General features: G+C 40.1%; 1 protein-coding gene across 14 annotated transcripts in view; it reads right to left on the reverse strand.

Moving 5' to 3' along the window:
• Window positions 1-25,584, reverse strand: part of SETDB1 (SET domain bifurcated histone lysine methyltransferase 1) — a 29,078-nt gene extending 3,494 nt beyond the window's left edge. Inside the window, exons 1-16 of one of the 14 annotated variants that reach the window (XR_014053065.1) lie at window positions 25,417-25,584; window positions 24,229-24,499; window positions 23,409-23,560; window positions 14,322-14,356; window positions 13,785-13,884; window positions 12,690-12,815; window positions 12,319-12,520; window positions 11,583-11,656; window positions 10,465-10,655; window positions 9,591-9,720; window positions 8,256-8,403; window positions 8,014-8,169; window positions 6,749-7,381; window positions 6,053-6,169; window positions 1,205-1,374; window positions 24-687 (exon numbers count right to left, since the gene is read on the reverse strand). Coding sequence is in view for 11 of the 14 variants with exons in the window: in XM_081487726.1 (XP_081343852.1) it covers window positions 59-687; window positions 1,205-1,374; window positions 6,053-6,169; window positions 6,749-7,381; window positions 8,014-8,172; window positions 8,256-8,403; window positions 9,591-9,720; window positions 10,465-10,655; window positions 11,583-11,656; window positions 12,319-12,520; window positions 12,690-12,815; window positions 13,785-13,884; window positions 14,322-14,356; window positions 23,409-23,560; window positions 24,229-24,488 (3,126 nt within the window). In the remaining 3 variants the exon portion in view is untranslated. Of the gene's footprint in view, window positions 1-23; window positions 688-1,204; window positions 1,375-6,052; window positions 6,170-6,748; window positions 7,382-8,013; window positions 8,173-8,255; window positions 8,404-9,590; window positions 9,721-10,464; window positions 10,656-11,582; window positions 11,657-12,318; window positions 12,521-12,645; window positions 12,816-13,784; window positions 13,885-14,321; window positions 14,357-23,408; window positions 23,561-24,228; window positions 24,500-25,392 lie in introns of those variants that run through there. The other 13 variants (XR_014053064.1, XR_014053063.1, XM_081487728.1 and 10 more) reach the window with 13 other exon arrangements.
• Window positions 25,585-26,154: the final 570 nt, after the last annotated feature.

Genomic DNA, 26,154 nt, shown 5'->3' on the forward strand with positions numbered 1-26,154 from the left:
TCACCACATCAAACTTATATAACAGCCATAATTATCAGAGTTCCCTGCCACTGCTTACCTCTTTCTTGGCCTGCTTGATGTCTCCCTCATCCTTGAAGCCCAGCCCTGAGGTGGAAGCCTTCTCAGATTCCCCTCTACCTCCCCCAGTGCGGCCTTCCCCACCTTCACTAGTCTTGAAGGATGAACGGCTATCAGAGTCAGCAAAGCCACCTTCACTGACACTGTTGCAGCTCAACCACGAGGCCACTTTGTTCTTAGGTGTCTCTTCAGAGGAAGGTGGATTGCAGCCACCTACAGGGATTGATGGAGGGACAGGAATATGTGGGGGCCCCAGGTCTGGGGGGCGAGAGTCCTTGGAAGACATCTCAGACAATCCATTCTCCTTCTGGCCCCGGGTCTGCCGTCGGGTAGCATAGCTGCGCCACACTGAGCTGGTGCTGAAGTCCTCATCCTTACAGAAGTTGTCATCTGAGCTGTCGTCATTGGACTCCTCGGGGTCCTCTGTACCGCTGTTGCCATCTTCCTGGTCCTTCAAGTCTACACCACTGCTGTCGGAGGAACAGGGGGCATCACTCTCATACCCCTCCTTGAAGTTCTCCACGCTCTCAATATGGTCCAGATTGGCAAAGTACTCATCACCCATTTCTAGGCCCTCCTTGTCAGCAAAGTCATCTGTCAGGATCTTCCCTGGGAATGAAGAGAAAGCCTTCCAGGGTTATGAGGAGCTTTTAGAAAGAATAAAGTTCATTTCATCAATACCCAGCCCCACAGTACAGAGTCAAATCACATTCATTGTGGTCTCTTGTTTCTCTTTGATGATACCTCCTCTTTAGTGTCTTAACTGTGAGAATAAGGGGAGCTTTAAATCTTGCCCTTTCTGCCACCCCATTCTTCCTAAGTTATGCTAAATCTCTGGGTGGAGTGATGTGGGAAAAAATGACACATGTCATTTTTTCTACTACCATGTCTTTCTCTGCTGAAACATGTCCACAATTTCATCCCTTTTCGTTCTTGTTCTCCTGAAGCACTTCTGACCCTTCCTGATCCACCCAGACAGGCACATCACTCATGTTCTTTATAGAAGAAAATCCTGGCTTCTTTCTCCTGGTTCACAGGTTAAGCATTTTATTCTTAAATTCAACTTGTCTCTGATTCAATGTTCCACCATGTTCTAACCCCAGAAAGCAACCCTTTCATCACCAACCTGCATAAATACAGACAAAGGAGCCTTTGGCAATGTCATCCAAGCAACGGATACCCCAGCCCTTGTTCTGGGTCTTGAAGAGCTGCAGACGAACTTGCAGGCCATGCTGTACCAATCGGTTTGTGCACATGTTAGGGTCACATTTGCAGCGTTTGTTACACTCATAAACTCTGGGAGGAGATCACAATGAAATCAATCATAACATGATCACCAGAGCATCTGTTACAGCCACAGAACTGTTACAATTTTTAAGGCGTCATCATTTATCAGGTAATGATCTAAATAAGCAGACTTACTGTACTGTCTATGCTCTTCGATTTGTTTGGAAATATAGCTCAAAGAAATAACTCAGAAGGAGGAAAAGTGATTAATACAGATATTTATAGCACTAAAGACAGTAACAGTGAATAAAAGAATGTCTAACACCTGGAGAAAAGCTAAGTGAATCAGGATGTGAATATGGATTAAGAGCCGTTAAAATAAGTCAGCCTGTAGAAACAGATACAATAAAATATATTTAAGGAAATCTGAAGCCTATGTAATAGATACTGAAAGGGAGCAAAAGATGAGGAAGTGGAAGTTCATGGAATTCTTATTTTCATTCTTTTATTCAGTGAACATTTATTAAACACCAAGAGCTGTACTAGACAGTGGGAACACAGCAATGGAAAAGGTCATGATCTCTCCTCTCAGGGAGCTCATTTCTATCTAGTTTAAGGTATTACAACTTAACTATTTAAAAAATAAATTATTGAAGTTAATCAGAGAGAGCTAGTAAATATCAACATTAAAGGAAGATAATACACCGAGAAAACTGTCATATTTTTAGGGAGTATCTATTTTTATGCTCTACTTCATGTTACAATTTAACTTCTTATTTTCCTGGTATGTAAATTTAAGGAAGACAATTGCTTTTAGAAAGATGACAACAGTACAGTCAGTTAGTTGATGACATCAGTAAAATCTTTCTAGGCACAGGTAACAGCAGCTTCTATTTACCAAGCATATATATTTTGTGTTTGGCATTATGTCAATGCTTTATATACATTCTCTTATTCTATCCTTACAGCAGCCCTATAAAGGTATTTTTTCAATTTATGAAAACATTAAAGCATAATACACACAGAGAGAAGAACATGTAAAAGTCTACAGCTCAATGATTTTTCACAAACTGAACACACCATGTAACCAATACCACATCAAGAACAACTTTGTTAGGTCTCTTAAAACTCTACTGGGGTTGGGAAGGTATTAATGTTCATATCCTCTGTTAACTAAAACAGAATCAGTTTGGAAAGGACAAGGCCAGAATGTGAATCCAGGTGTAGTCACCACCAAGGGCTTCCCTGGTGGCTCAGTGGTAAAGAACTCAACTGCCAGTGTAGGAGCTGCGGGTTAATCCCTGGGTTGGAAGATCCCTGGAGAAAGAAATGGCAACCCACCTCAGTATTCTTGCCTAGGAAATCCCATAGATGGAGGAGCCTTGAGGGATACAGTCCATAGGGTTGGAAGAGTCAGACAGGACTGAGTGACTGAACAACAACTACTAATCACCACCACATGAAACTTTCAGAGTAGCTAAAGAGAGTATCCTTCATCCATTCAACAGAATTTGAGTGCTGTGCACTGGGTGAAAATTTGCTGATGATACAATGGTAAGCAAGAGAAACAAGGTTCCTGACCTCATGGAGATTACCTCTTAATGGAAAAAGAGACCAAAAACAAGTCAACAAATAAAATGAAAGTTGTTACAGATACTATAAAAGGACAAACTCTGAATGAGAGAATAAAGGAGTGAAAATGACCTAGTTTTAGAGTGACCAGGAAAGGTCTCTCTGAGGAGGTGAGAGAAAAGCTGAGAACTCAAGGTTAAAGAAGATAATCATGCAAACAACAGTGGAAGGATGCCAAGAAGAGGGCACAGTATGTACAAAGGCTCTCGAGGTAGGCTGGCAAACACTGGGTGAACTGGATCCAGGCACTGAAGAGTATCAGTGTGGCTCGAACAGTTTTGGAAGGAGAGAGATAGGAAGGGGTCAGATAGTACACTGTCTTGTGATCCAAGATTAAGAGTCAGAATAAAATCCAAAGTGCAGTGGAAAGCTCTTAAATAGTTTTAAGCAGGGGAGGAACGTATTTGTGGTTATGTGAAAATACTTTTATGAAACATTTCAAACATATAAAAAAGCTATAATGAACACTCACCAGCATTATCAAATCTAAACATTGTTACAGGATTCAATTTTATTACAAGTAAAACATAAATGATACAATGTAGCTAAAGCTAACAGTGGTGTTTTTCCTTTGCTTAGTTTTCAATATGCATTCAGCTTAAATTTATGTCCTGATTTCCTCTGGTGATACTCAGACACATCAGGCTTTCTATCAATCCCCTTTTCCAAAAGTTTCTCCTGCAACCAAGTCTGACCTGCTCTCACACTGGATGTTATCTACATCTGGTGCACAGCTGTCAGCCTGGAACCCCCCTTGACTTCACTATCATGTGGGATTCCCCTCATTCTTCTTTGGAGGTGGATCCAGTTTCCCGGATCTGTATATGCCTTCCTCTCTCTTGTCTTTCCCCCTCACTTTAGTAAACATTTCCAGTAATTTTCTGAGAGGGGAAATAATGGAAAAATTTGAGGTATTTCATGTCTAAAAAAATGTTAGCCTACTTTAACCCACAACTGATAGTTTTCCTGGGTTTAGAACTCTAGGTTAGGAATAATTTTCCTGTGCTTCCCTGGTGGCTGAGTGGTAAAGAATCTGCCAACCAATGTAAGAGACACAGGTTCGCTCCTTGATCTGGGAAGATCCCACATGCCACAGAGCAACTAAGCCCATGCACCACAACTACTGCACCTGTGCTCTAGAGCCCAGGAACCGCTACTAGCCCACGTGCACTAGACATTGTGCTATGCCAACAGGAGAGGCCACCGTGGTAAGAGGCTTGTGCACTGCAACTAGAGTAGCACCCTCCTTGTCACAACTAGAAAAAAGCCTGTGCAGCAACGAAGACCCAGCACAGCCAAAAATAAATAAACAATAAATAAAATTATATATATATAAAAGAAATAATTTTCCTTAGAATTCGGAATAGATTCCTTAATTGCCATCTAGCTATAGACGTTATTTTAAGAAGGCTGAAGTCACTCTGAATTCTTATTTCTTTTGTGGTATCTTTCTCTTACGTAGAAAGTTGTAGTATTTTCTTTTTGTCCTCAGTGTTCTGTGGATATAATGATCACATTTTATCACATGCTTTAGTGGGCATCTATTTTCATCTGTTATGCTAGAACCTGATTTCACTGTGGAAACACAGACCCTTTCATTATGGGGAAACATCTGAATTATTTCACTGATCATTCTTTCCTCTCTGTCCTTTCTGTTAATTATGTATTTCTTATGTACTAGGCTAATTAGGTCACATATTCATTTATATCCAGCTTACCACATTATATCCCACTTTGTTCACTGTCCTCTCTTTGCCGTTACCTGTGCTTCTCAATCTCACATGCTGATCTCATGTCTCTTCTCAGTCTCACATGTTTTCATCTCCTCTGTCCAATTTCCAGTTGCAGATCCCAGGACTTACTTCTGGGCGCATTCTCTTTCCTATCATCAATGTTCTCTCCAGATGAACTCATCCAGGCTGTAACTACCACTCCTGAGCTGACGATTCCTAATTCTTTATGCCAGTCCTTACAGTTCTCTCTAGAAATCTCAATGCCTTCTTGACATGTCCACCTGGGTTGCCTAACAGACACCTCAAACTTAACATGGCCAGAACGGCTGAATTTCACTCAGACCTGCAACTCTAGCTCTAGCTTCCATTTTGGTACAAAAACCAACATACAAGTATAAAATTTAGGACTTGTCCTTGATTCTCTTCTCCTTCCCATTCCATAGTCAATCTATCACGTTCTGTAGCTCTGTCTCCAAGTGCATCCCTGAGCACATGTGCTGCCAACTACTGAAGCTTGTAAGCCCCAGAGCTTGTGTCTGCAAACAGGAGAAGTCATGGCAACGAGAAGCCCATGCACCACAACTAGAGAGTAGTGCTTCCCCCGCAACAACTAGAGAAAAGCCTGTGCAGCAAGGGCAACCCACTATAGCCAAAAATAAATATACAAAATTATTTTTAAAAAAATCATTTGCTTTAGAATTTTGAATAGATTCCTCAATTGCCATCTAATGTCTAACATTATTTTGAGAGGGCTGAAGTCACTGTGAATTCATTTCTCTTTTGTGGTATCTATCCTTTCTCATTTCTACTGCCACTTTCATTCTAGGACAAGCCCCAGCAACCACCACTTCTTACCTGTGTTACTGAAATTATCTAATTGAGCTTCCAAATTCTATTGCTGCTGCCCTAAAGCTTATTTTTCATACAGAAGTCAGAGTAATCTTTAAAAGGCAGATCACATCAGTAGTCTGCTTAAAATACTCTTAACAGCTTCCTATCACATCATGAACTTGGTTCTAATTTTTATTCTGATTTACAAAGTCCTATAAATCAGACCCCTGCCTACTTCTCCTTTCTGAATACGTCTCACTTGCCAGAATAAACCACAATCTGTTAGAATAATCATATAGCTATGAAATCAAGGTCATATTTTACTGCAACAAAAAACTACTAGATACTATTCAATCATTGTATGTATTCATTTCAAGGAAAGACCAAGGAAGAAATATGTGCTGGGAATTTGGTAAGTAAGATTTAATTGATAAAATAGTTGTTTCAGGTTTTTTTTTATTTTTGGCTTCAACTTTATAATGCTGCTGTTTCCTACAAACACAAATAAGAATTCAGTCTCTGAGGTGCTAAACTTTCCCCCGACTACTTACCCTGTGGGCAGACATTCTTCTAGTCTCTTGTACTGGTAGCCAGAGTTGGGGTTGATTTGGCCTCCTGGGGTGCAGGCTGTAGCCTGGATGGTTAGCTGATGGCAGGCACACTTGGACCTGTATAAAACAGAAGGGTACAACTACTAGAGCTGTGAGACTTTCTTCAGAGGCAAGAAGTACTACTAATAAAAGGACGGTGATAAGGTAGTAAAATTTCTTATTCTTCTCCCATACGTGTAAATGAGAAAGGAAAAGACAGTAAGAATATGACAGAGTAAGATAAAGAGACACAGAACAACGAGTAGCAACTGAAAGCATGATGGAGGGAAGCAAAGGAAAAGGAGAATCAGAGAAAAAAACAAACATAAGACACATGTGTTGTTGTTCAGTTGCTAAGTTGTGTGTGACTCTTTGTGATCCCACGGACTGCAGCACACCAGGCTTCCCTGTCCTCCACTATCTCTTGGAGTTTGCTCAAGTTTATGTCCAATGAGTCGTGATGCTATCTGAACATGTACCCAGGATTATGCTGTGGGGTCCCAGCCTCTCTGGAAGCCTTACAGAAGGAGCTACAGCTAAGAAAGTAGATCAAAGAAGGTGAGGAAAGAAGTGCAAGTATAAGGCAAAGAAAGTAGTGGAAATAAAGGAAATCACAACAAAGTTGGAGGCAGGGCCACAATTCCCTAACCAACTCACTTGTCCCGGCACCCATCTTTGCAGTCACAGCCGACAAGAAATTCAGGGCCTGTGTTAATGAAAACACCCTTGCCCGGGATCCGTTCCTTGCTGTAGGCCACCTGGGGTGGGGGAGTTGTGTCAATCTCATTAACGCAGGATAGAGGAACGTCTTCCTTCCCATAGGTGATGTCCAAAATATAGTAAAAAGGCTTATAGGGCTGAAACTTTCGGTCCACAAGAACATATGGATCCAAACAGAACATCTCCAAGAAGAGGAAGTCACAGCCAGTCTCAAAAAGGTAACGCTCAATCTCCTGCATTGTCCGAAGGCAGAGGCCACAGGGTGTCTTATAGATAACATGAAAGCCCATCTTGCGGTTAACTCGGCGCCGGGCTGTCATCCGCCGGAAGTCATAGAGTAGTGGGACTAACAGAGGGTTCTTGCCCCGATACTGCTCACTTCTCATAGGTCTGATCCGAGACAGACAAGTATAGCTGCAGACATGAGGTAAGTAGAAAAGCTTCTCCATGGGGGCGCGGTAGGAGGGCTCTGCAGGGGCCCGCTCCAGCATGCCATGGAAGGCTGAGGGTGCTGGGGGAGCTGGGGCTGCTGGGGCTGCTGGGGCAGAGGTTGTGGAGCCTAAAGGTGACCTGCAAATGAGACGCAAGAGATCAGATCAGAAGGCAACAGGACCTCTCTGTTGTATAAGTAGCCCATTAGCTGGCTAAGCCACTTCTCTAACCTGTCAAATAGCTGTACTCTTGAAGCTAGAGATGACACAAGTAAGTCAAACTTCCCCTTGCCTTACTGGACAATGAAACACCCTGGTTACTCTTTATTAACTGATAATAACCGTTTCAACAGTGTGTATTTTCCTAAATTTTATTTTTGCCTGTGAATTATGAGACTAGCATCCAGTCTTCTATCCATGCTAGTTGTTTCCCCTGTTATGTTTTCTATAAATGCCCTTACTGACCCCTAGGATTCAAGGAAAGAGGCTATCAAGTTCTCTTTCTATTGTACCAACGACGACACCATATTCAACAAGCAATCTTAACAAATGACTTTCTAGTGATGGTATTTCTAGGCATCTAGTTTCTAATTCAATTATTTTTACTTTTTGTTTCCTGGAAAATTCCAAGGTTAAAGCTTTCCTTTCAAGTCCAAACTTCTCACCATCATAATCTTAATGAGGCCCCTTGTGGCCAAGGAACCTCCCCATATAGTGACCACTCAGTCCACACTGCCAACATTCCCAACAGAGAGCCTGAGATTTTCTCACCTATATGTCTGATTGATCCCAGGTTTCCCACCAGGGGCATTTTCACTGAGTGCAGGGGATGTAGGGGAGGAATGACCAGAGCCCACAGATCCTGGCCGGAAAGATGTGCTTTTTTTGGCTACCTGCTTCCGAGATTGGGCAAGCTGGCTTTCCAAGCTTCTAGGAGATTAGAGATCATACAGTAAGGGATACAGAAAATGTAATATAAAAGAAACTGGTGAAAAAGAAGGAATAGCACTCACTCACTGTCACCTGCCTGAGGGGACAGAGCTGGACCAGGTGGGGCAGGTGGGGCTGTCGGCTGTGGGGGTTCCATAGGCTTGAACTGGGTTCCAGTACTTGTTAGATCCTGAGTGTACTGGACCACGGGACCTTTGCTTCTCACAGCACCTATAAGAAAAGGAAATTGACCATTGAGAACATAAGAGCTGTGCCATTTATATTCATCCACAGATCTGATTTTCAATTTATATAATAAAGCAACAACGGAAACATTCTAAGTGCTAAGACTGTTAGATCTCATTATTTATACCAATAAGTGGGAATACTGGCACAGGCTGACTTTCATTTAAATAGTAAGATTTTATCTTCCTGCCTCAGACAATTTACATTAATAATTATTCTATTGCCGTTGTTGTTATTTAACTGCTAAGTCATGTCTGACTCTTTGTGACCTCATGACTGTAGCCCACCAGGCTCCTCTGTCTGTGAGATTTCCCAGGCAAGAACACTGGAGTGGGTTGCCATTTCCTCCTCCAGGGAATCTTCCCAACCCAAGGATTGAACCTGTTTCTTCTGCATTGGCAGGTGGATTCTTTACCACTGAGCCACCAGGGAAGCCAATTATGTTATACTTTGGTAAAATTTTTCAAAAATACATTCTCTGAACAACTAATGTTGTCAAGAAAAATTATCAAAAAGTATGCCAGGAATATATAAAAACAAAACCAAAATTTTAAAACAAGTTAACCACATGCAGTGGATAAAAATTAGACTGGAAGGCAGGGGATATGGGTTCGATCCCTGAATTGAGAAGATTCCACATGCCACAGAGCAACTAAACCCGTGCGCCACAACTACTGAGCCTGTGCTCTAAAACCCGGGAGACAGAACTACTAAGCCCGCATACTCTAGGGCCTATGCTTTGCAACAAGAGAAGCCACTGTAATGAGAAGCCTGGACACTGCAATGATGAGTAGCCCCTGCTTGCTGCAACTAGAGAAAGTCCTTGAGCAATGAAGACCCACCGCAGCCAAAAAAAAAAAAAAAGAAGACCACAGATAACACACACAAAGCAGATAACCCTCATGTAAATAACAGAGGTAGTTACTACCAACAATACCCCTAACCTAAGCCAGCTGTTTCAGATCTTTATGTGTTTTTGTGAACAAATCAGAGCCATAGCATGTTGAGGCAGCAACACAAATTCATCACCACTACTGGAAACTTAGGAACATGTCCTGTTTTCAATGTGGCAGTAGTGTCATCCTGGTAAACAAAGGATATAGCCATCGTACATACACCTCTTTGCTGATTTGTCCATTTCTTCCCTCTCTCAGATAGCTTTCAGGACTTACCCATATTTGGACGTGTTCTGAGCTGTCCCCCTTGCTTCTTCTCTAGTGCAGAGGCGGACGATGTCTTCATGCTGAACATGGGCTCCAGTCGTGTAGAGCCTCGATAGATCCATTCACACCTTTTGTCATCCTAGGGGATCGCAAGTAAGGAAAGGTGGCAGGGGAATCGGTTAAAGGCTAGAATCTACCCTGCCACTTGTGAAGAATACCATGTGCCTTCCTTGGGGGAAATCTCCCTGATGAACCCCCAATTCCCTATCTATTCAATAAATTTATGTGCTAGGCTCCATAACAGGCATCAGGAATTAAACAACAACAATAAAACCCCCCAAAACAAAAACACGTATATTCCTTGCTTAAAAAATGATGAGAGATAGATGTTTATACTGAGTATAATACATGTAACAGGGATCATTAGGATCAAAGGGCTGAGATAGCTCAGAGAAGAAATATAATTCTAAGAAAGGTGTGAGAGGGGAGAAAAGGACAAGTACAGAAGATCTACGAGTTAAGCTGGGCCTTGAAAGATCACCAACACCTCAGAATTCACTGATCCCTCTTTTTTGTCCCATTACGCTATCAAAACCCTAACCCTGGGAAAACAGAACTAGCAGCCTTCTCTGTACCTACACACATTGTGGATACTCCTGAGGAAAAGCAAAAACAAAAACACCATCATGCAGATTAGAGTCTTAAATTCAGGGACTTTATTTTTAATAACCATGCATAGAGGAATGAAAAGTAAAATATGACCCAAAACAGTGAGAATAGGTAAGAGTACCAAAGAAGAAAAGCTATGACATAGCTACATATGCCATAGTTATGCTATGCTCCCCCATCCCACCCAAATCCCCGCTACTCCGAAGAAGAGTACCAGAAAGAGGATCCTGACTAGGCTGCCGTCCACCTCCTCGACTCGGGACTTCCACCACGTGCCTTCCCACTCAGTCTTAATCAGCTGGCCACTCTTGAGCAACACCATGGGGCGGTTGGGGTAAGCGGTGATATACTCTTCTATGAAGTCTCGGCAGGAGATGTCTTCTATGTCCTCCCAAGTCTTTTTCACTGTCCCAAGGAAGAAGGAGGGCTGAGAGAGGGCAGGTAGGGCATGTCTTGATAGGGGAAAAGGGTTGACAAGGAGACGTTTGGCATTTTTCAAGTTGGGAGGGAGAGAAAAAATAAATGAAGAAATCATAACCTCAAGGGAAGCAAAACCATGACCACTTAAAAGTACTGAACCTAATGTGCAAATGCACATACATATTCTGCAAAAACTAAATGAATAAGCAGTATGCAAACATAGGTGAGTCACTCATTTCCTAGAAATGGATGTTTCCTCTTAGGAAAAGTCAAGTGGAAATTCTTGCTTACTTGATAAGTCTAAAGGTAAATCAAAAAGAATCAGGTGGCACCATAAACTGATTTTTAAAAAACCTGTCCTTCCTTCTCATGCTCCATCAGGCTTTTAAGGGACCCTGAGTGTATTTACTGCCATGTTACGTGGAAACAGCCATTTTACTTGACTTTACTGCAACTAAAAACAGTTGCTTCTCTAAGAGTCTCTCCTAGGCCAGAGTCACAAGTATAGAGGACACTATGAAGACCCCATCTAATATAGGTTCTGTAGAAAGCACTCTGAGAGAGTGCTATGAAAGCACTACATAAACTGCAGATTTACACAAATGTTAAACATGAGACTAGGAAAGAAGTAACATCTTCTCAAACCTAAATCACTTCGAAATGAAATTAAAACACATCTACAATACGTGCATCCACTCAAAGTCAGTCATGATCTTCTAATGTCTGACTCTATGGTCTGCCAAGACCTGACACGAGCAAATAAAACTGTATCTCTCAAAGAACATTAATCAAACTTATGCTCTGAGACTAAAACACCAAGAACATTGGGGCTTTTCCACAGGTTGTCTTAGGAAGAAATACAAGGTAGAAGAGGAAACAAAAAGAGCTAAGGGAAAAAGGAGGGACACTCACGTGGCCGGCAAATGGGATATAGTTCAGACTGTGTAACATAGGAAGCATAGCCATCATCAAAGAAAATGAGAAACCTGTAAGGAAAGAGTGATGGTAGAAAGACTGGGGGTTATGATATTTAACATGACCAGAAATTATTATAGCTTCTATTCCTCTGGATCACAAACAAGACACAATCCAGGGAACATGTTCCAGTGTACTACTTTCTTTCTACTCAACCCAAGAGTTAAGAATTCTCCCTTAGGCTAGCAGATGCAAACTATTATATACAGAATGGATAAACAACAAGGTCCCACTGTATAGCACAGGGGACTATATTCAATACCCTGTAATAAATCATAATGGAAAAGAATATTAGAATTCTCCCTTAATCAAACCAACATATCCCCACTTTCCCAAAAGTGATTTACTCTTGTTATACTATTGGACTCTCACATTGCTGAAAAACGTTTAGTCTCCATTTCTTCCTTCTGTATGAATTCTCTATTCCCCTAACCATTAATCAATCTAGATTATTCTCACCCAATCAAGTTTTCTCCTTGAGAAAAGGGAAAAAAAGAGGGGAAGGGAGCAAGAAAGAACCACCCACATGACTCTGTGGCAAAGAAAAGAGAGAGTTTCCAGCCACTGAGGACTAAGAACACTAGAGCTAATTGTGAGATCTGGACTATGGCTTGAACAGGGCAGATGATGTGCTCCTGGCTTCCACTCTCTTTACAATCTTCTGTCTAGGTACCTGAGCTTGTTTTTGACGTTTGGTGTCTCAGCTACAATGCCAGCATAGAGCCAGACCTGATTCCCATCTTTGTATTTGGCTACTACTCGACTGCCCACATACAACTTGTCAGCAGGAGGGTGGTAATCATAGGCAATGTGGTTTCCTGACAGAAGACTCTTTCCTTTGTTGTCAAATTTCACCTTGTACTTCTTTCCTGGCCCTGAGTAAAAGGGAAAAGAGAAACAAAAATTTTTAAAAACCATCAGTTTCTGTGTGAATCCTGGTTGCTATGTGAGAGACAAAAGACAAAGGCTGTGGGGAAAAGAAACAATCAGTGATGGTGACCTGCAGGTTGTCTTTCATTAGTCCTTCCTCTAGCTTGAACATACCAACCGTCTGGATGGCAATAAGGGTGCCTTTGTGCCATGTCTTAGTTCTCTTTTTGCCGAGGATGCGCATGCTGACGACCAAGTCACCATCTTTGCTCAATTCTCCAGACATTTGACTCAAGGTTCCTAGGAAGAAAGCAAAGTTGCTCTAAAGAGATATGGCACAGATTGGGGAAAGAATGGAAAATAAATAGGGTACTGGGTTATTGGGACAAATGGGGTAATCTCTGATCCTTAACCACTTTTCCTGCTCCCTTGGCCAAGGGCAGAAATATAAGACACAGTTGACTCAACTCTTTATGCTAACAGGAAAAATAATTGAAATTCACATGTAACTCAAGACCATCTCACTGTAACCAAATATTTCTGACTCCTTATTAACAACATTAACTATTACTCATTAAATGCCAAGCAGCATGATGGCTCAGACCGGAAAGAATCCACTTGCAATGTGGGAGACCTGGATTTAATACCTGGGTTAGGAAGATCCCTGGAGGAGGGCATGGCAACCCACTCCAGTATCCTTGCCTGAAGAATCCCCATGGACAGAGGAACCTGGCAGGCTACAGTCCATGGGGTTGCAAAGAGTCTGACACGACTGAGCAACTAAGCACAGCACAGCATTTATAAATCATTTTCCTGGAGGGATCTCTTAATAGCTGCATTCTACAAACAAAGCTTCCCTCAGATCTCTTTTTTAGAGTTTGAGTTACTGTTTTCTTTAACCTTCATCTGAAAGAAGAAATCATGAGCATGGAGCTAAAAGGGTATTTGGACAAAGCTATCACATGGTAGAAAGCCAGCAGACAAACGACTTAAGCCAAGAGACTTCCCCAGAGGTCCAGTGGTTTGGACCCGCACTTTCAGTGCTGTGGGCCTGGGTTCAATCCCTGGTCAGGGAACTAAGATCCCGCAAGATGAGTGATGCAGCCAAAAAAAAAAAAGATATAAGCAAACAGCAAGGAGAATCTGTGGTATTAAAAGAATCCTACAGAGGTAGAAAGGATATTGAAATGTTAAAACCCAGTCAGTATCCATGAAATCTCTGTAGGACTTCACCTCCGCACCTATACCGAGGTGCCTCCTGACTCTAACCTTTGTGTAAATCCTGGGAACTACTCTTCTTGTTGACAGCATCCATGAACTTCTGGACATCTTGAGCCGATTTTCTTAAGGCAGCCATAGCTTCACGGAGCTGTAAGGAAGGCGATAAGGAAGTTTTAAAATAGTAGCACCGCTTTTTGAGAATAATAACTTGTCTTTTAAAAAACCAAATAGACTGAGTTACGTTTAGAAGCTTACAGTTACTTCTAGAAGCTTATAGTTACTCTATTGGGCAAAACTTGCCCTTTCTTACAAATCTGGTTCAGAAATCAGCTTTAGGAAGCTTTCCTTGATTAATTAATCTAGCTTATCACTGCCAAATTCTATATTTATACAGCATTCAGTATATGTATCTATAAGGAGCTTTTGCATTCCTATAACATCTATTAAGAGAACTGCAACCCATGGGGCTGACTTCAGGGTGACTGGTTATATCCTGATGACTGAATTGACTGAACAGTTAGGCCAAAAGTTTCTTCTATCTTCATATTCTTATCTCTCATCCTTCTCTTACTCATTTCAAGTTACCTTCTGGTCTTTTGGAGTTCTGTTCCCAGCATCGCCTAGACGAGAAAAATTGAGTGTGAAAGACTTATACATAAGAATTTCCAAAAAAAAAAAAAAATTCCAAGAAATCAAGAACCAAGCTATCATGGGAACGCTACTGATAACAACTGTAAACCAGATATAGATACACATATCTATGTAAAAGTACAAAAAGCATTCAGAAAGATATGCAGCAAATAGGTGACAGTTCTTACCTGGGGATAAAGTATTGGTACAGGTGACAGTCTATGGGATCTGGGATTTTCAAATAATTGAATTTTTATAACAATAATTTTTTATGGGTTATTTGAATAATTTGAAAAATGAAATGTGCCCAGTGAATTAAGCTAAAGTGTTTCTTCTTGAGTAGTGCTGTCCAATAGATAATGGTGATGGTTGTACAACCTTGTGAATACACTAAAGACCACTGAATTAAACATTTTAAAGGGGTAAATTTGTTATGTAAATTAATCTGATTTTTAAAATTTTTTAATCAAATTTAAAGGCTTCCTTGATAGCTCAGTTGGTAAAGAATCTGCCTGCAATGCAAGAGACCATGGTTTGATTCTTGCTATGATAGGCATATTCTGTTTCTGTACTGTCCAATCTGTTAAAATTTGGCTACTAAGCACATGAAATGAGTTTTAAATTTTACTGAAGTAAAGTAAAAGTTGCTCAGTCGTGTCCGACTCTTTGTGACCCCATGGACTATACGGTCCATGGAATTCTCTAGGCCAGAATACTGAAGGGGTAGCCTTTCCCTTCTCCAGAGGATCTTTCCAACCCAGGGATTGAATCCAGGTCTCCCGCATTGCAGGCGGATTCTTTACCAGCTGAGCCACAAGGGAAGTCCAAGAATACTGGAAAGGGTAGCCTATCCCTTTTCCAGTGGATTTTCCCAATCCAGGAATTGAACTATGGTCTCTTGCATTGCAGGCAGATTCTTTACCAACTGAGCTATCATGGAAGCCTTTAAATTTGACTAAAACATTCAAAAAATCAGATGTAATTTACGTAACAAATTTACCCCTTTAAAATGTTTAATTCAGTGGTTTTTAGTGTATTCACAAGGCTGTACAACCATCACCATTATCTAATTCTAGAACATTTTCATCACCTTGAAAAGAAATCCCACCAAGTATGGGGTTTCTAGTAACAGTCATTCCCCATTCCACCATACCTGCAACCTCCGGCAACTAATCTACTGTCTGTCTCTATGGATTTGCCTTATCTGCATACTTCACATAAATGGAATTATACGTGGTACATCACATGAGATTCATCTATGTTGCAGCATTATTAGCACTTCATTTTTATGATTAATATTGCATTGTATGGCTATACTATATTTTATTTATCCATTCATCAGTTGATGGACATTTGGGTTATTTACACTTTTTGGCTGTTATGAATAATGTTGATAGGCACATCTGTATATGAGTTTTCAAAAATAATTTAAAAAATATTTCTTGGAGAAGGAAATGGCAACCCACTCCAGTATTCTTGCCTGGAAAAGTCCATGGACAGAGGAGCCTGGTGGGCTGCAGTCCATGGGGTTACATGACTGTGCACGCGTGCATGAGGGTGGAAGGAAATGGGTTGGTTGCAATAAACTGGTAAAACTAAAAAAAAAAAAAAAAAATTATTTCTGCCTGTGCTGGGTTTTCATTGTGATGCACATGCTTTCACTTTCTCTAATTGCAGTGTGCAGGCACTACTCTCTAGTTGTGGCGTATGGGCTTCTCATAGCAGTGGCTTCTTTTGTTGCGGAACACTGGCTCTAGGGTGCTTAGGCTTCAGTAGTTGCAGGCTCAGCAGGGTGCAGCACACAGGCTTAGTTGCCCCAAGGCATGTGGGATCTTAGTTCCTGGACCAGGGATCAAACCCACGTCCCTTGCATTGGCAGGAGGATTCTTAACTGTCGGGCCACCAGGAAGTCCCTGTATATAAGCTTTTATGTGGGCATATGTTGTCATTTCTCTTGGATTATGGCTAGGAGTAGAACTGCCAGGCCATAGAGTAACTCAATGTTCAACCTTTTGGTTAATTGAAAGACTTGTCCAAAGTGGCTATACCATTTTGCATTCCCACTAGCAATTTTAGAGGGTTCCAATTTCTCCACATCCTTACCAATACTTATATTACTATCTTTTTTCTTACAGCTATCCTAATAAGTAGTTTTGACTTGCATTTCCTTAATAGCTAATGATGTTAAACATCTTTTCATATACTTATTAGTCATTTACACATCTTCTTTGAAGAAGTATCTATTCAAATATTTTGCCTATTTTTAAATGGGCTATTTGTCTTTTTATTCTTAAGTTTTAAGAATTACTCATACATTCTGGAAAATACTAGACTTCACATTTCACATAATTTATTTTTTAATTTTTGGTCCTGCCATGTGGTTTGCGGGATCTTAGTTCCCTGACCAGGGACTGAATCCAGGTTTTCCACAGTGAAAACTCAGCATCCTAAACACCGGACTACCAGGAATTCTCACATGTCACATAATTTAAATAGCCACATGCGGATGGTGTCTACTGTATCGTACAGTGAAGTTTTAGAGATTTATAACATTTAAAAATGGAAGGCAATGGTGATAATCATTTTGCAATAAACATATATAACAAATCATTATGTCTTATACCTTAAATACTATACTATCAACTATATCTCAATAAAACTGGGAGGGAAAAGTAGCAAAAATAAATAAATAAATGGAAAGCAATGTAAATGACCAAAAATAAAATCAAAATTTAGTGAGATTGTCAGATAAAATATCTACATGCAAAAGTCAACTACATGTCTATATACTAGCAAAACTATTTAGAAATGTAGTTTTTTTAAATAGTGTAAGCTTTCTGTGGAGAAAATGAATCAACTTTAATGAAAAATGATCTCTGTATGGGAGATACATGATCTCTGTATGGGAGATTTAAATACTATGAAAATGATCAACTATCCCTATATTGATAATCTGATAATGTCAACTGATACTGACATTTTGATAATGTCTATAGTTCTGGGGTTTTTATCGGTGTGTGTGGGGGAAATGGGGGAACATGAAAAGCTAACTCTCAAACATAAATATAAGCAAAACAGGCGAAAAAGAACCAAGATACCTGTGAAGAATGAGAAAGTGAAGTTATTAGAGTTAACAGATAGAAAAACTTATAAGGTCACAGTGATGGACAGTATATAGTTGACTTAGTAAGAAATGACACACCAATGAAACAGAAAATCCAGAAACAAACTCTATATATGGAAATAATTTATGATAGAATAGCAGAGACATTACTTTGCCAACAAAAGTCCATCTAGTCAAAGCTATGGTTTTCCAGTAGTCATGTATGGATGTGAGAGTTGGACTATAAAGAAAGCTGAGTGCCGAAGAATTGATGCTTTTGAACTGTGGTGTTGGAGAAGACTCTTAACAGTCTCTTGGACAGCAAGGAGATCCAACCAGTCCATCCTAAAGGAAATCAGTCCTGAATATTCACTGGAAGGACTGATGCTAAAGCTGAGATTCCAATACTCTGCCCACCTTACACAAAGAACTGACTCATTTGAAAAGACTCGGATGCTGGGAAAGACTGAAGGTGGGAGGAGAAGGGGACAACAGAGGATGAGATGGTTGGATGGCTTCCCTGTCTCAATGGACATCAGTATGAGTAAACTCCAGGAGTTGGTGATGGACATGGAAGCCTGGAGTGCTGCAGTCCATGGGAGTCGCAAAGAGTTGGACATGACTGAGAGCCTGAACTAAACTGACTGAGGCAATGTGAATCAGTAAGAGGTGGCTCATTTCAATAATGGTGCTGGAGAATTATTTAAGAACAATATGAAGAAAAGAAAATACCTCAAATATTACACAAAAAATATATTCCAGTTAGATTAAAAACTTAAATGTGAAACACAAAACTATGAAACTTTCAAAGGCAATGTAAAAGAAGATCTTTGTAGATTCAGGGCAGTAAGGATATAAAAAGCAATAACCATAAAAGAAAATGTTAAAAGTTACAACTTCTGTTTATTAGCAAATAACATAAAAAGTAATGACAAAACATAAGCTTGGAGTAATATGTCCATTTTATAACTACAAAGGATTAGTAATTATAATCACAGGAATCACAGGAAGACTATGAACTAAAAAAAAACCCAAACATACAGTTGAGTGAATGAGCAAGAGACATGAAGAGACATTTCAAAGAAAAACTACAGATAACTCACACATGAAAAGATTCTCAAGTCCATTAGTACACAGAGAAATCAAATTTTAAAATGACAATACCATGTGTTGTCAAGGATGTGGAACATGGGCCACCTGCATTCACCGGTGGTATAAATTGGGACAACCATTTTGGAAAACTGTTTGGTCATTAATTATCCAGTAAGGTTGAAAATTCCATATCCAAAGAACCAGCAACTCCACTCTTACAGTATCCTATGATATCCTAAAAAGATTCCTGCACGTGTACATCAAGGATTATGTACAAGAATATTTAGAGCATTATTTATAATTGCAAAAAAACTAAAAACAAATGAAATGTCAATTGTTAGGAGATAGATAAACTGGCATATTCACATAATGGAACACCATACTGCAGCAGCAACTGTACCAAGCACCACACATCAGTATGATACTGATGAAGTCATCGAAGAATGCATGCAGTGTCTAAGATTCCATTTACCTAGTTCAAATATAGGCAAAACTATAGCACGTCTGGTGATACTGATGAGACAAGATTGGACAATCCCCCTATGCAGAAAACAAGTATAAAACTGGACAAAATGGCCAAAACCAATAATTTCAGGATGCTGGAAACTGTCCAAAGGCAAACAATAGATTGGTAAGTATTTATTTCTGAAAAACTGCTAAATCGTATGATAACAAAAGTAGGAGTCTATGGATTTTTTTTCCTGGGGCAGCTCCCATCCCTGCTCCACTGCCAGCATGGTGGGCAAAAACTGTACCTTTACCATCAAGGTGCTAGCACTAACAAGTAGCTTTGCTAGTCTGAGGTTGTAGCTCTTGCTTAGAGTAAGCAGCAAACCAGTCAGGGATTTAACAAGGAGATTCTGAAAATGAGAGTGCCACACTCAGGCTTTAGGTAAATTCTCTATACATTCTTGGGTGACTATTAAAATACGCACATGCAAAGAGGACACAAGTGTGCCTGATTAACCCAAGGTCAAAGAAAAAAAAAATCACAAAGGAAATTAAAATTTATGAGGTACATGAAAATGAAAACTCAACATAAAAAAACTTATGAGATGCAGCAAAGCAATGCTTAGAGGGAAATTTATAGCTTTAAATGTTTATACCAGGAAGGAAGAAAGGTCTAGAGTCAATAGTCTCAGCTTCAACTTTAAGGAGGGACTTCCCTGGTGGTCCAGTGGCTAAGACTCCGAACTCACAATGCAGGGGGCCTGGGTTTGCTCCCTGGTGAGGGAACTAGATCCCAAAGCCACAACTAAGAGTCCTATGCCACAACAAAGATCAAAGATCCTGTGTGCCGCAGCTAAAACCTGGTGCAGCCAAAATAAATAAATAAATATTTAAAAAAAAGAAAGAAACTAAAAAAAAGAAAAGCAAACCAAACCCAAGAAAAGTGGAAGGAAGAAAATAATAAAGATCAGAGTAGAAATTGATGAAATAGGTAACAGGAAAAGAGTAGCAAAAATAAATCAATGAACTCCCAATACTGGTTCCTTATAAAAGAACAAAAATTGATCAAACCAATAGCTAGATTAACCAAGAAACAAAAAGACAAGATCCAAAAAACCATATCAGGAATGAAAGGGACATCACTACAGAACCTACAGAAATTAAAAAGGATCATAAGGGAATACTACGAACAACTTTATGACAATAATTTAGACAATAGTTCGCTTCGATAAAGCGAACAAATTCCTAGAAAGACACAAATGAACAAAACCAACTTGAGAAGAAATAGAAAACAAATAAATATATCAGGTAAAGAAAATGGAGGACTTCCCTGGTGGTCCAGTGGTAAAGACTCTGAGCTCCCAATATAGGGGGGCCCGGGTTCGATCCTGGTCAGAGAACTAGATCCCACATGCAGCAACTAAAAATCCCATGTGCTGCAACTAAGACCCACAGCAGCCAAATAAATAAATAAAAATAAGTATATATAAAAAAAGAAAATAGATTAGTAATTAAAAGCCTTCCCACAATAAATTACAACGTGATATGCTGAATTGGACCTTGGAACAGAAAAACTCCAGAAATGGAATAAAGTCTGGAACTTAGATAAAAAGAAAGTACCAATGTTTGTCTCTCAGTTTGACCAATATATAGCATGGTAACATTAACATGAGAAGAGACTGGTGAAAGGTATGCAGGAACTGTTTATTACCTTTGCAACTTTTCCACAAATCTAAAATGATTTCAAATTAAAAAGCTTATTTATAGAAAAGCTTTCCACGAAGAAAAGTCCAAGCCAAGATGGTCTCATTGCTGAATTTATCAAACATTTAAGGAAGAAATAATACCATCCCATACAACTCAGAGGAAGGAACATCTCCCAACTCATCTTGTAAGGCCCATATTACCTTCATGCTATAGCAAAGACATCACTACAAAACTACAAACAGCCCTCAAACATATGTGCAAATATTGTTAAAACATTTGCAAATCCAATATAACAACATATAAAAAGGATTATACACTAAGACAAAGTGGGAGGGCAGGGATGAGAGATTTATTCCAGGAACAAAAGATTGGTTTAACATCCAAAAAATAATTATTGTAATACATTCTAGTAACAGGATAAATGATAAAAGCCATATGATCATCTGAGGACAATACAGAAAAAGGAGCTAACAAAATCTAAAATTGAATCCAGTTATGATAAAAGCTCTCAGGATACTAGGAATAGAAGCAACTTCCATCAATCTGATAAAGGATACCTACAACTTATACCATAATTAATATCTAAAGATAAAATGTTTTCCTGCCAAAAATCAGGAATAAGGAAAGGATGTCTGCTCTCAAAACTTTTTTTCAACATCACAATGGAGGTTCTAGCAAGCATAATAAAACAAGGGGGGGGGGAAGACATCTAGATTAGAAAGGAAGAAGTAAAATGACTATTTGCGGACAGCATGATCTAATATATAGAAAGTTCTAAGGGAGCCACAAAAAACTTAAAGGAAATTGATAAGCTGATGTGAAAATTTATTTGGACTATATATGAAATACACGTGAATTTGGAGGATTTTCACGATGTGATTTTAATACTTACTGTCAAGCTACAGTAATTCAGACAGTGTGGTGCTGATAAAAAATAAACATTTAGATCAAGTGAAGTGAAGTCGCTCAGTCGTGTCCAACTCTTTGCAACCCAATGGACTGTAGCCTAACAGGCTCCTGTGTCCGTGGGATTTTCCAGGCAAGAATACTGGAGTGGGTTGCCATTTCCTTCTCCAAGAGATCTTCCCGACCCAGGGATTGAACCCAGGTCTCCTGCATTGTAGGCAGACGCTTTACCATCTGAGCCACCAGGGAAATGTGACCCTCAAATGTATGGCCAGCTGACTTTCAACAAGCATCCTGAAAGGATAGTCTTTTCAACAAGTGGTGGTGGAACAACTAGAGAGCCATTAAGTGAAACAAACCAACCAACTACCCTCAACCCTTACTTTAAAAATTTTTATTCTTCAAAAGACATCATTAAGAAAATGAAAAGACCACATCTCGGAGAAAATGTTTATAAAACAGACCTAATAAATGAATAGTACCTAAAGCACAATAAGTCAGAAGACTTACATATATTGAGTTAGAAAACTCAACAGTAAAAAGACAATCAATTTTTTCAAAAACGCAAATGATCCGAACAGATAGTTGCCTAAAGTACACACGTAAATGGCAAATAAGTATGTGAAAAGATGCTCAATGGCTTTAGAAGCATACAAACTACAATCACAATGTGAGGGAGTCCCCCAGTGGTCTAATAGTTAGGATTCCGGGCTTTCACTGATGTGGCCCAAGATCCTGCACAGAATGATACTGCCACGCACCCACTAGAATGGCTAAATGACTGACAATACCAATCATTGACAAGGATGTCTCCCATACTTCACTAGCAGGAATGTAAAATGATACAGTCACTTTGGAAAACACAACAGCAGTTTCTTCAAAACTCATACATTTACCTTAAGACCTAGCAATTCTACTCTTGGGTGGAATATCCAAGAGACCTGAAACAAAACAGGGGCATTAAAACTTCCACACAAATGTTCATAGCAACATTATTTGTAATGGCCCCAAACTGGAAACAACCCAAACGTTTATCAACTGAGGAATGGATAAAAACATGTGGATATCCATACAATGGAATGTTATGCAACAAAAAAGGAACAAACTACTGATAAATGCAACATGGATGAACCTCAAACACATTATGTTAAAGGACAGAAGGTAGATATAATAGATGACATACTGTGATCCTACTTAATAGGAAATTTCTAGAACAGGCAAAAACTTCGCAGAGAAAGCAAGCAGATCAGTGGTTGCCAGGGGGTGACAATGCAGACTAAAGACAAACATGCATGAGGGGACTTTCTGGGGTGATGCAAGAGTTCTAAAACTGGATTGGGGTGAAGACTGCCGTACTATAAAATTATTCACTAAAACTCAACTTACACACTTTAAGTGTACCTACTTTAAGTACCCACTTTAAGTGGGTGAATTTTATAGTATGTAAACTATACCTTAAAAATTGTTAAAGAATAGACAAAACCAAATAATCTGCTTTGAGATATATATATATACGTTAACTGCCATCTATTAAAAAAAGCAAGAAAATGTAGAATACAGATTATACAGAATGGGGAAAGGAGAATAATTCAATCAGGAAGTAGCAGGTAGGGAAGATCCATGACACTAACAATCTTCTATTTTTTTTCTGTAACAGACAAGTCCAACAGTTAGGAATATAAAGTTAGTGAGAACTGTTTCTCCTCTCTTATCTTCTATCTGCTCATCTTCCCATGTTTCAGTTTCAATCCTGAGACTTTCCAGTCCATAGCCTCATCTCTTACCTGAATCAATACTGAGGACATCATCATCTTCATCAGGAATCTCAATTATTTCTGTAGGCCGGGAAGCTTCATCTTCAGAGCTGCTGTCCCGGTACTGTAGTCCCAGTTTGGAATAAAAGTCCTTCACCAAAGACTCACAGTTAGTCACTGCCCTAATATTGGAACACATGTAGAAAAGGTCAAAGCCAGCAGAACCAGGGGGAAAAGCCATTAGAATTTATTTATATATATTTAACTATATACTGACTTCTATTTAAACAGATCATATTCCAAAGTGTCTCCGTTTTGAATTGAAGAGGCTTATCCCATAGAAAAATAATTAAATTGTGGTTTCTTGAAAAATCCAAAGTAAGTTCAAAGCATGGTCCTTTCAGCTTCATTATTTACCTTTTGTTGTTTGAAAATACATTCTAAGTGACAAGTAGGGCACAAGAAACAAATCTTCTAGGGGTTTAGAGTAGAAATAAGGTTCGAGGAACTTGTTAAAGTTTCATAGTTACATATAACAGCAAATCTTCACAATATGCACTCCCTAGATGATTCTAGTAAGAAAACAAAACAACTGTTCTGAAGTAGAGTGTAGGATAAAGAAGTGGAAGGGACTCAAGACTTGGACTCCCCTACTGCTGATCATATATTAACTGCTGATAGATGAATATCATATGATGACTGTGCAGTCAGATTTTGGCCCTTAACCTTTGAGGAAGAGCAAGGTTCTACACGTCTGTACCTTCTAAAGTACAATGTCATGAACAATTATACTATTTTTAAAATGTCTGCCAATGGGCAGATTTACTCCTATTTCCTATATGGTTCTTACCTGGATGCATCATCAAAGAGTTGGTCAACATGGGCCACCTCAGATTCCTTCTGTATTACCCAAGTCTCCAACTCTGCTAGTTGCTTCTTGCGCTGCTGTACACAGTCCATCTTTTCCAGTTCTTCATCAATGAACTGTCGAAGCTCCTCCATTGAGATACCCAGCTCCTCAACCACTGACTGTTGCAGCTCTGCAATTTCCTCAGACTCCACTGCTGCTGTTGCTGCTGCCAAACCAACGCACCCAGGGAGGGAGGACATACTGCTGTCCTCTACAAGGAGCAGGAAACTAAAATTACTTTTGGAGTGACCATAACCACAATAGAGAATTTCAGTTCCCTAATAAAATTCATTCCTACTCGGCTACTTGTTACTCAGATATATGTAGTTAGCTTTGATTCCATGTCCACCAATCCCCCAGTTCTCTAGTGTCTGAAGCGGAGATTTTGTCGAGTTCTCATTTCTTATAGGCTGTAGACTATAGGCCTGAATAAAATGATAAAGTTTGACAGGGCATGGAGAACATATATCGTGCAACAGGGAGCTAGCAAAAATAATGTTTTAGGAAACTGAAAAGAAGCAATTTATTAAGGTAGATATTTCTGTGACCTGTGTTCCTTGACTAATGAGATAAATCTTTGCACGCTATGCTAATTTGAGCAAATATCCCCACCTGGAGGGGAAGGTTTGGTTTACAACTCCCTAATTCGTTGTCTTCTCTTTAATTACTTTCCTCCTTACATCACTTTGCTTTCACGTTGAAAGACACTTCAGTACACAAAAGCTTGCAGCAAAAAAGGCTTTCCCAAAGTAAAACGAAATAAAATAATTTGGGAATAAAAGGTGACTACCTAAACCGACAATTCAAATACTCGCACATACAACACACACTGGTTACGGTAACTGCTTTTCTGATCAAACGATTAAAGCAAAACTGACGCCAGAATGCCGTGCGACCCCAGTGCCAGTTCTCACTGCCTCCATTTTTCTTTTGCCCACACGCCGCCCCACCCCCGCGCTACCCATTTTAGGGATGCGTCCCACCCACCCGCAAATCCAGTTCAACACCGCCCCCGATAGTCTCCGGGGAAGACTTCCTTCCCATCCTCGCCCGACCTCTTACAACAAACAAAACATTCCATACAAGCCCTTAGTCTCCAAATACCTCAATTAACAGTATTTCCCACACCTCCCTGCTTCCAGCTAAAGATGGCTCTTTCTCACCAACCAGACCCCAGACTCAAGACGCTGGGGTCGGCCTCAGTAGGAAAGAACAAAACCAAAGGGAAAAGGGAGCAGGGGGAGGGGAAGAAGCGTGAGGGAGGGAAGGGGAAGCGAGGGAAAAAAAAAAAAAAAAGCCGCCGGAAGCAAGCCTAGGTGCCGTTCCGGTCGCCGCGACGGTAGCCTGATGGGGTCAAACCCAAAGCCGCAGGGCGCCCCTCACAGGCTGGGAAACTCAAGGGCGTACGCATGCGTCAAGGAAAATCCTTCCAGGGCATACGTGAGAAATGACTGGCGGGTAAAGTGGGCGTGGCTTAGATACATTACAGAAAGGCTCCGCCTCTTCTACCACCCCACAGGTGGTGGTAGTAGTACTAAGTTTGTTGTGCAGAGGCTCAGTCGGCAAACACTAAGGTTTAGAATTCTCCCTTGTACTTGAGTTTGTTGTGTTATATAAATCGTACAAATTGTAATAAGTCGAGTTCCGTTCAGTCGCTCAGTCGTGTCAGACTTTGCGACCCCATGGACTGCAGCACGCCAGGCTTCCCTGTCCATCACCAACTCCCAGAGCTTGCTCAAACTCATGTCCGTCGAGTGGGTGATGCCACATCTCAGCCTCTGTCGTACCCTTCTCCTCCTGCCTTCAGTCTTTCCCAGTATCACGGTCTTTTCCAATGTCAGCTCTTCGCATCAGGTGGAAGGTATA

The sequence above is a fragment of the Giraffa tippelskirchi genome, chromosome 5 (genome assembly GCF_054371585.1).
Source record: "Giraffa tippelskirchi isolate mGirTip1 chromosome 5, T2T-mGirTip1v1.2.pri, whole genome shotgun sequence".
In the NCBI taxonomy this organism is placed as follows: domain Eukaryota; kingdom Metazoa; phylum Chordata; class Mammalia; order Artiodactyla; family Giraffidae; genus Giraffa; species Giraffa tippelskirchi.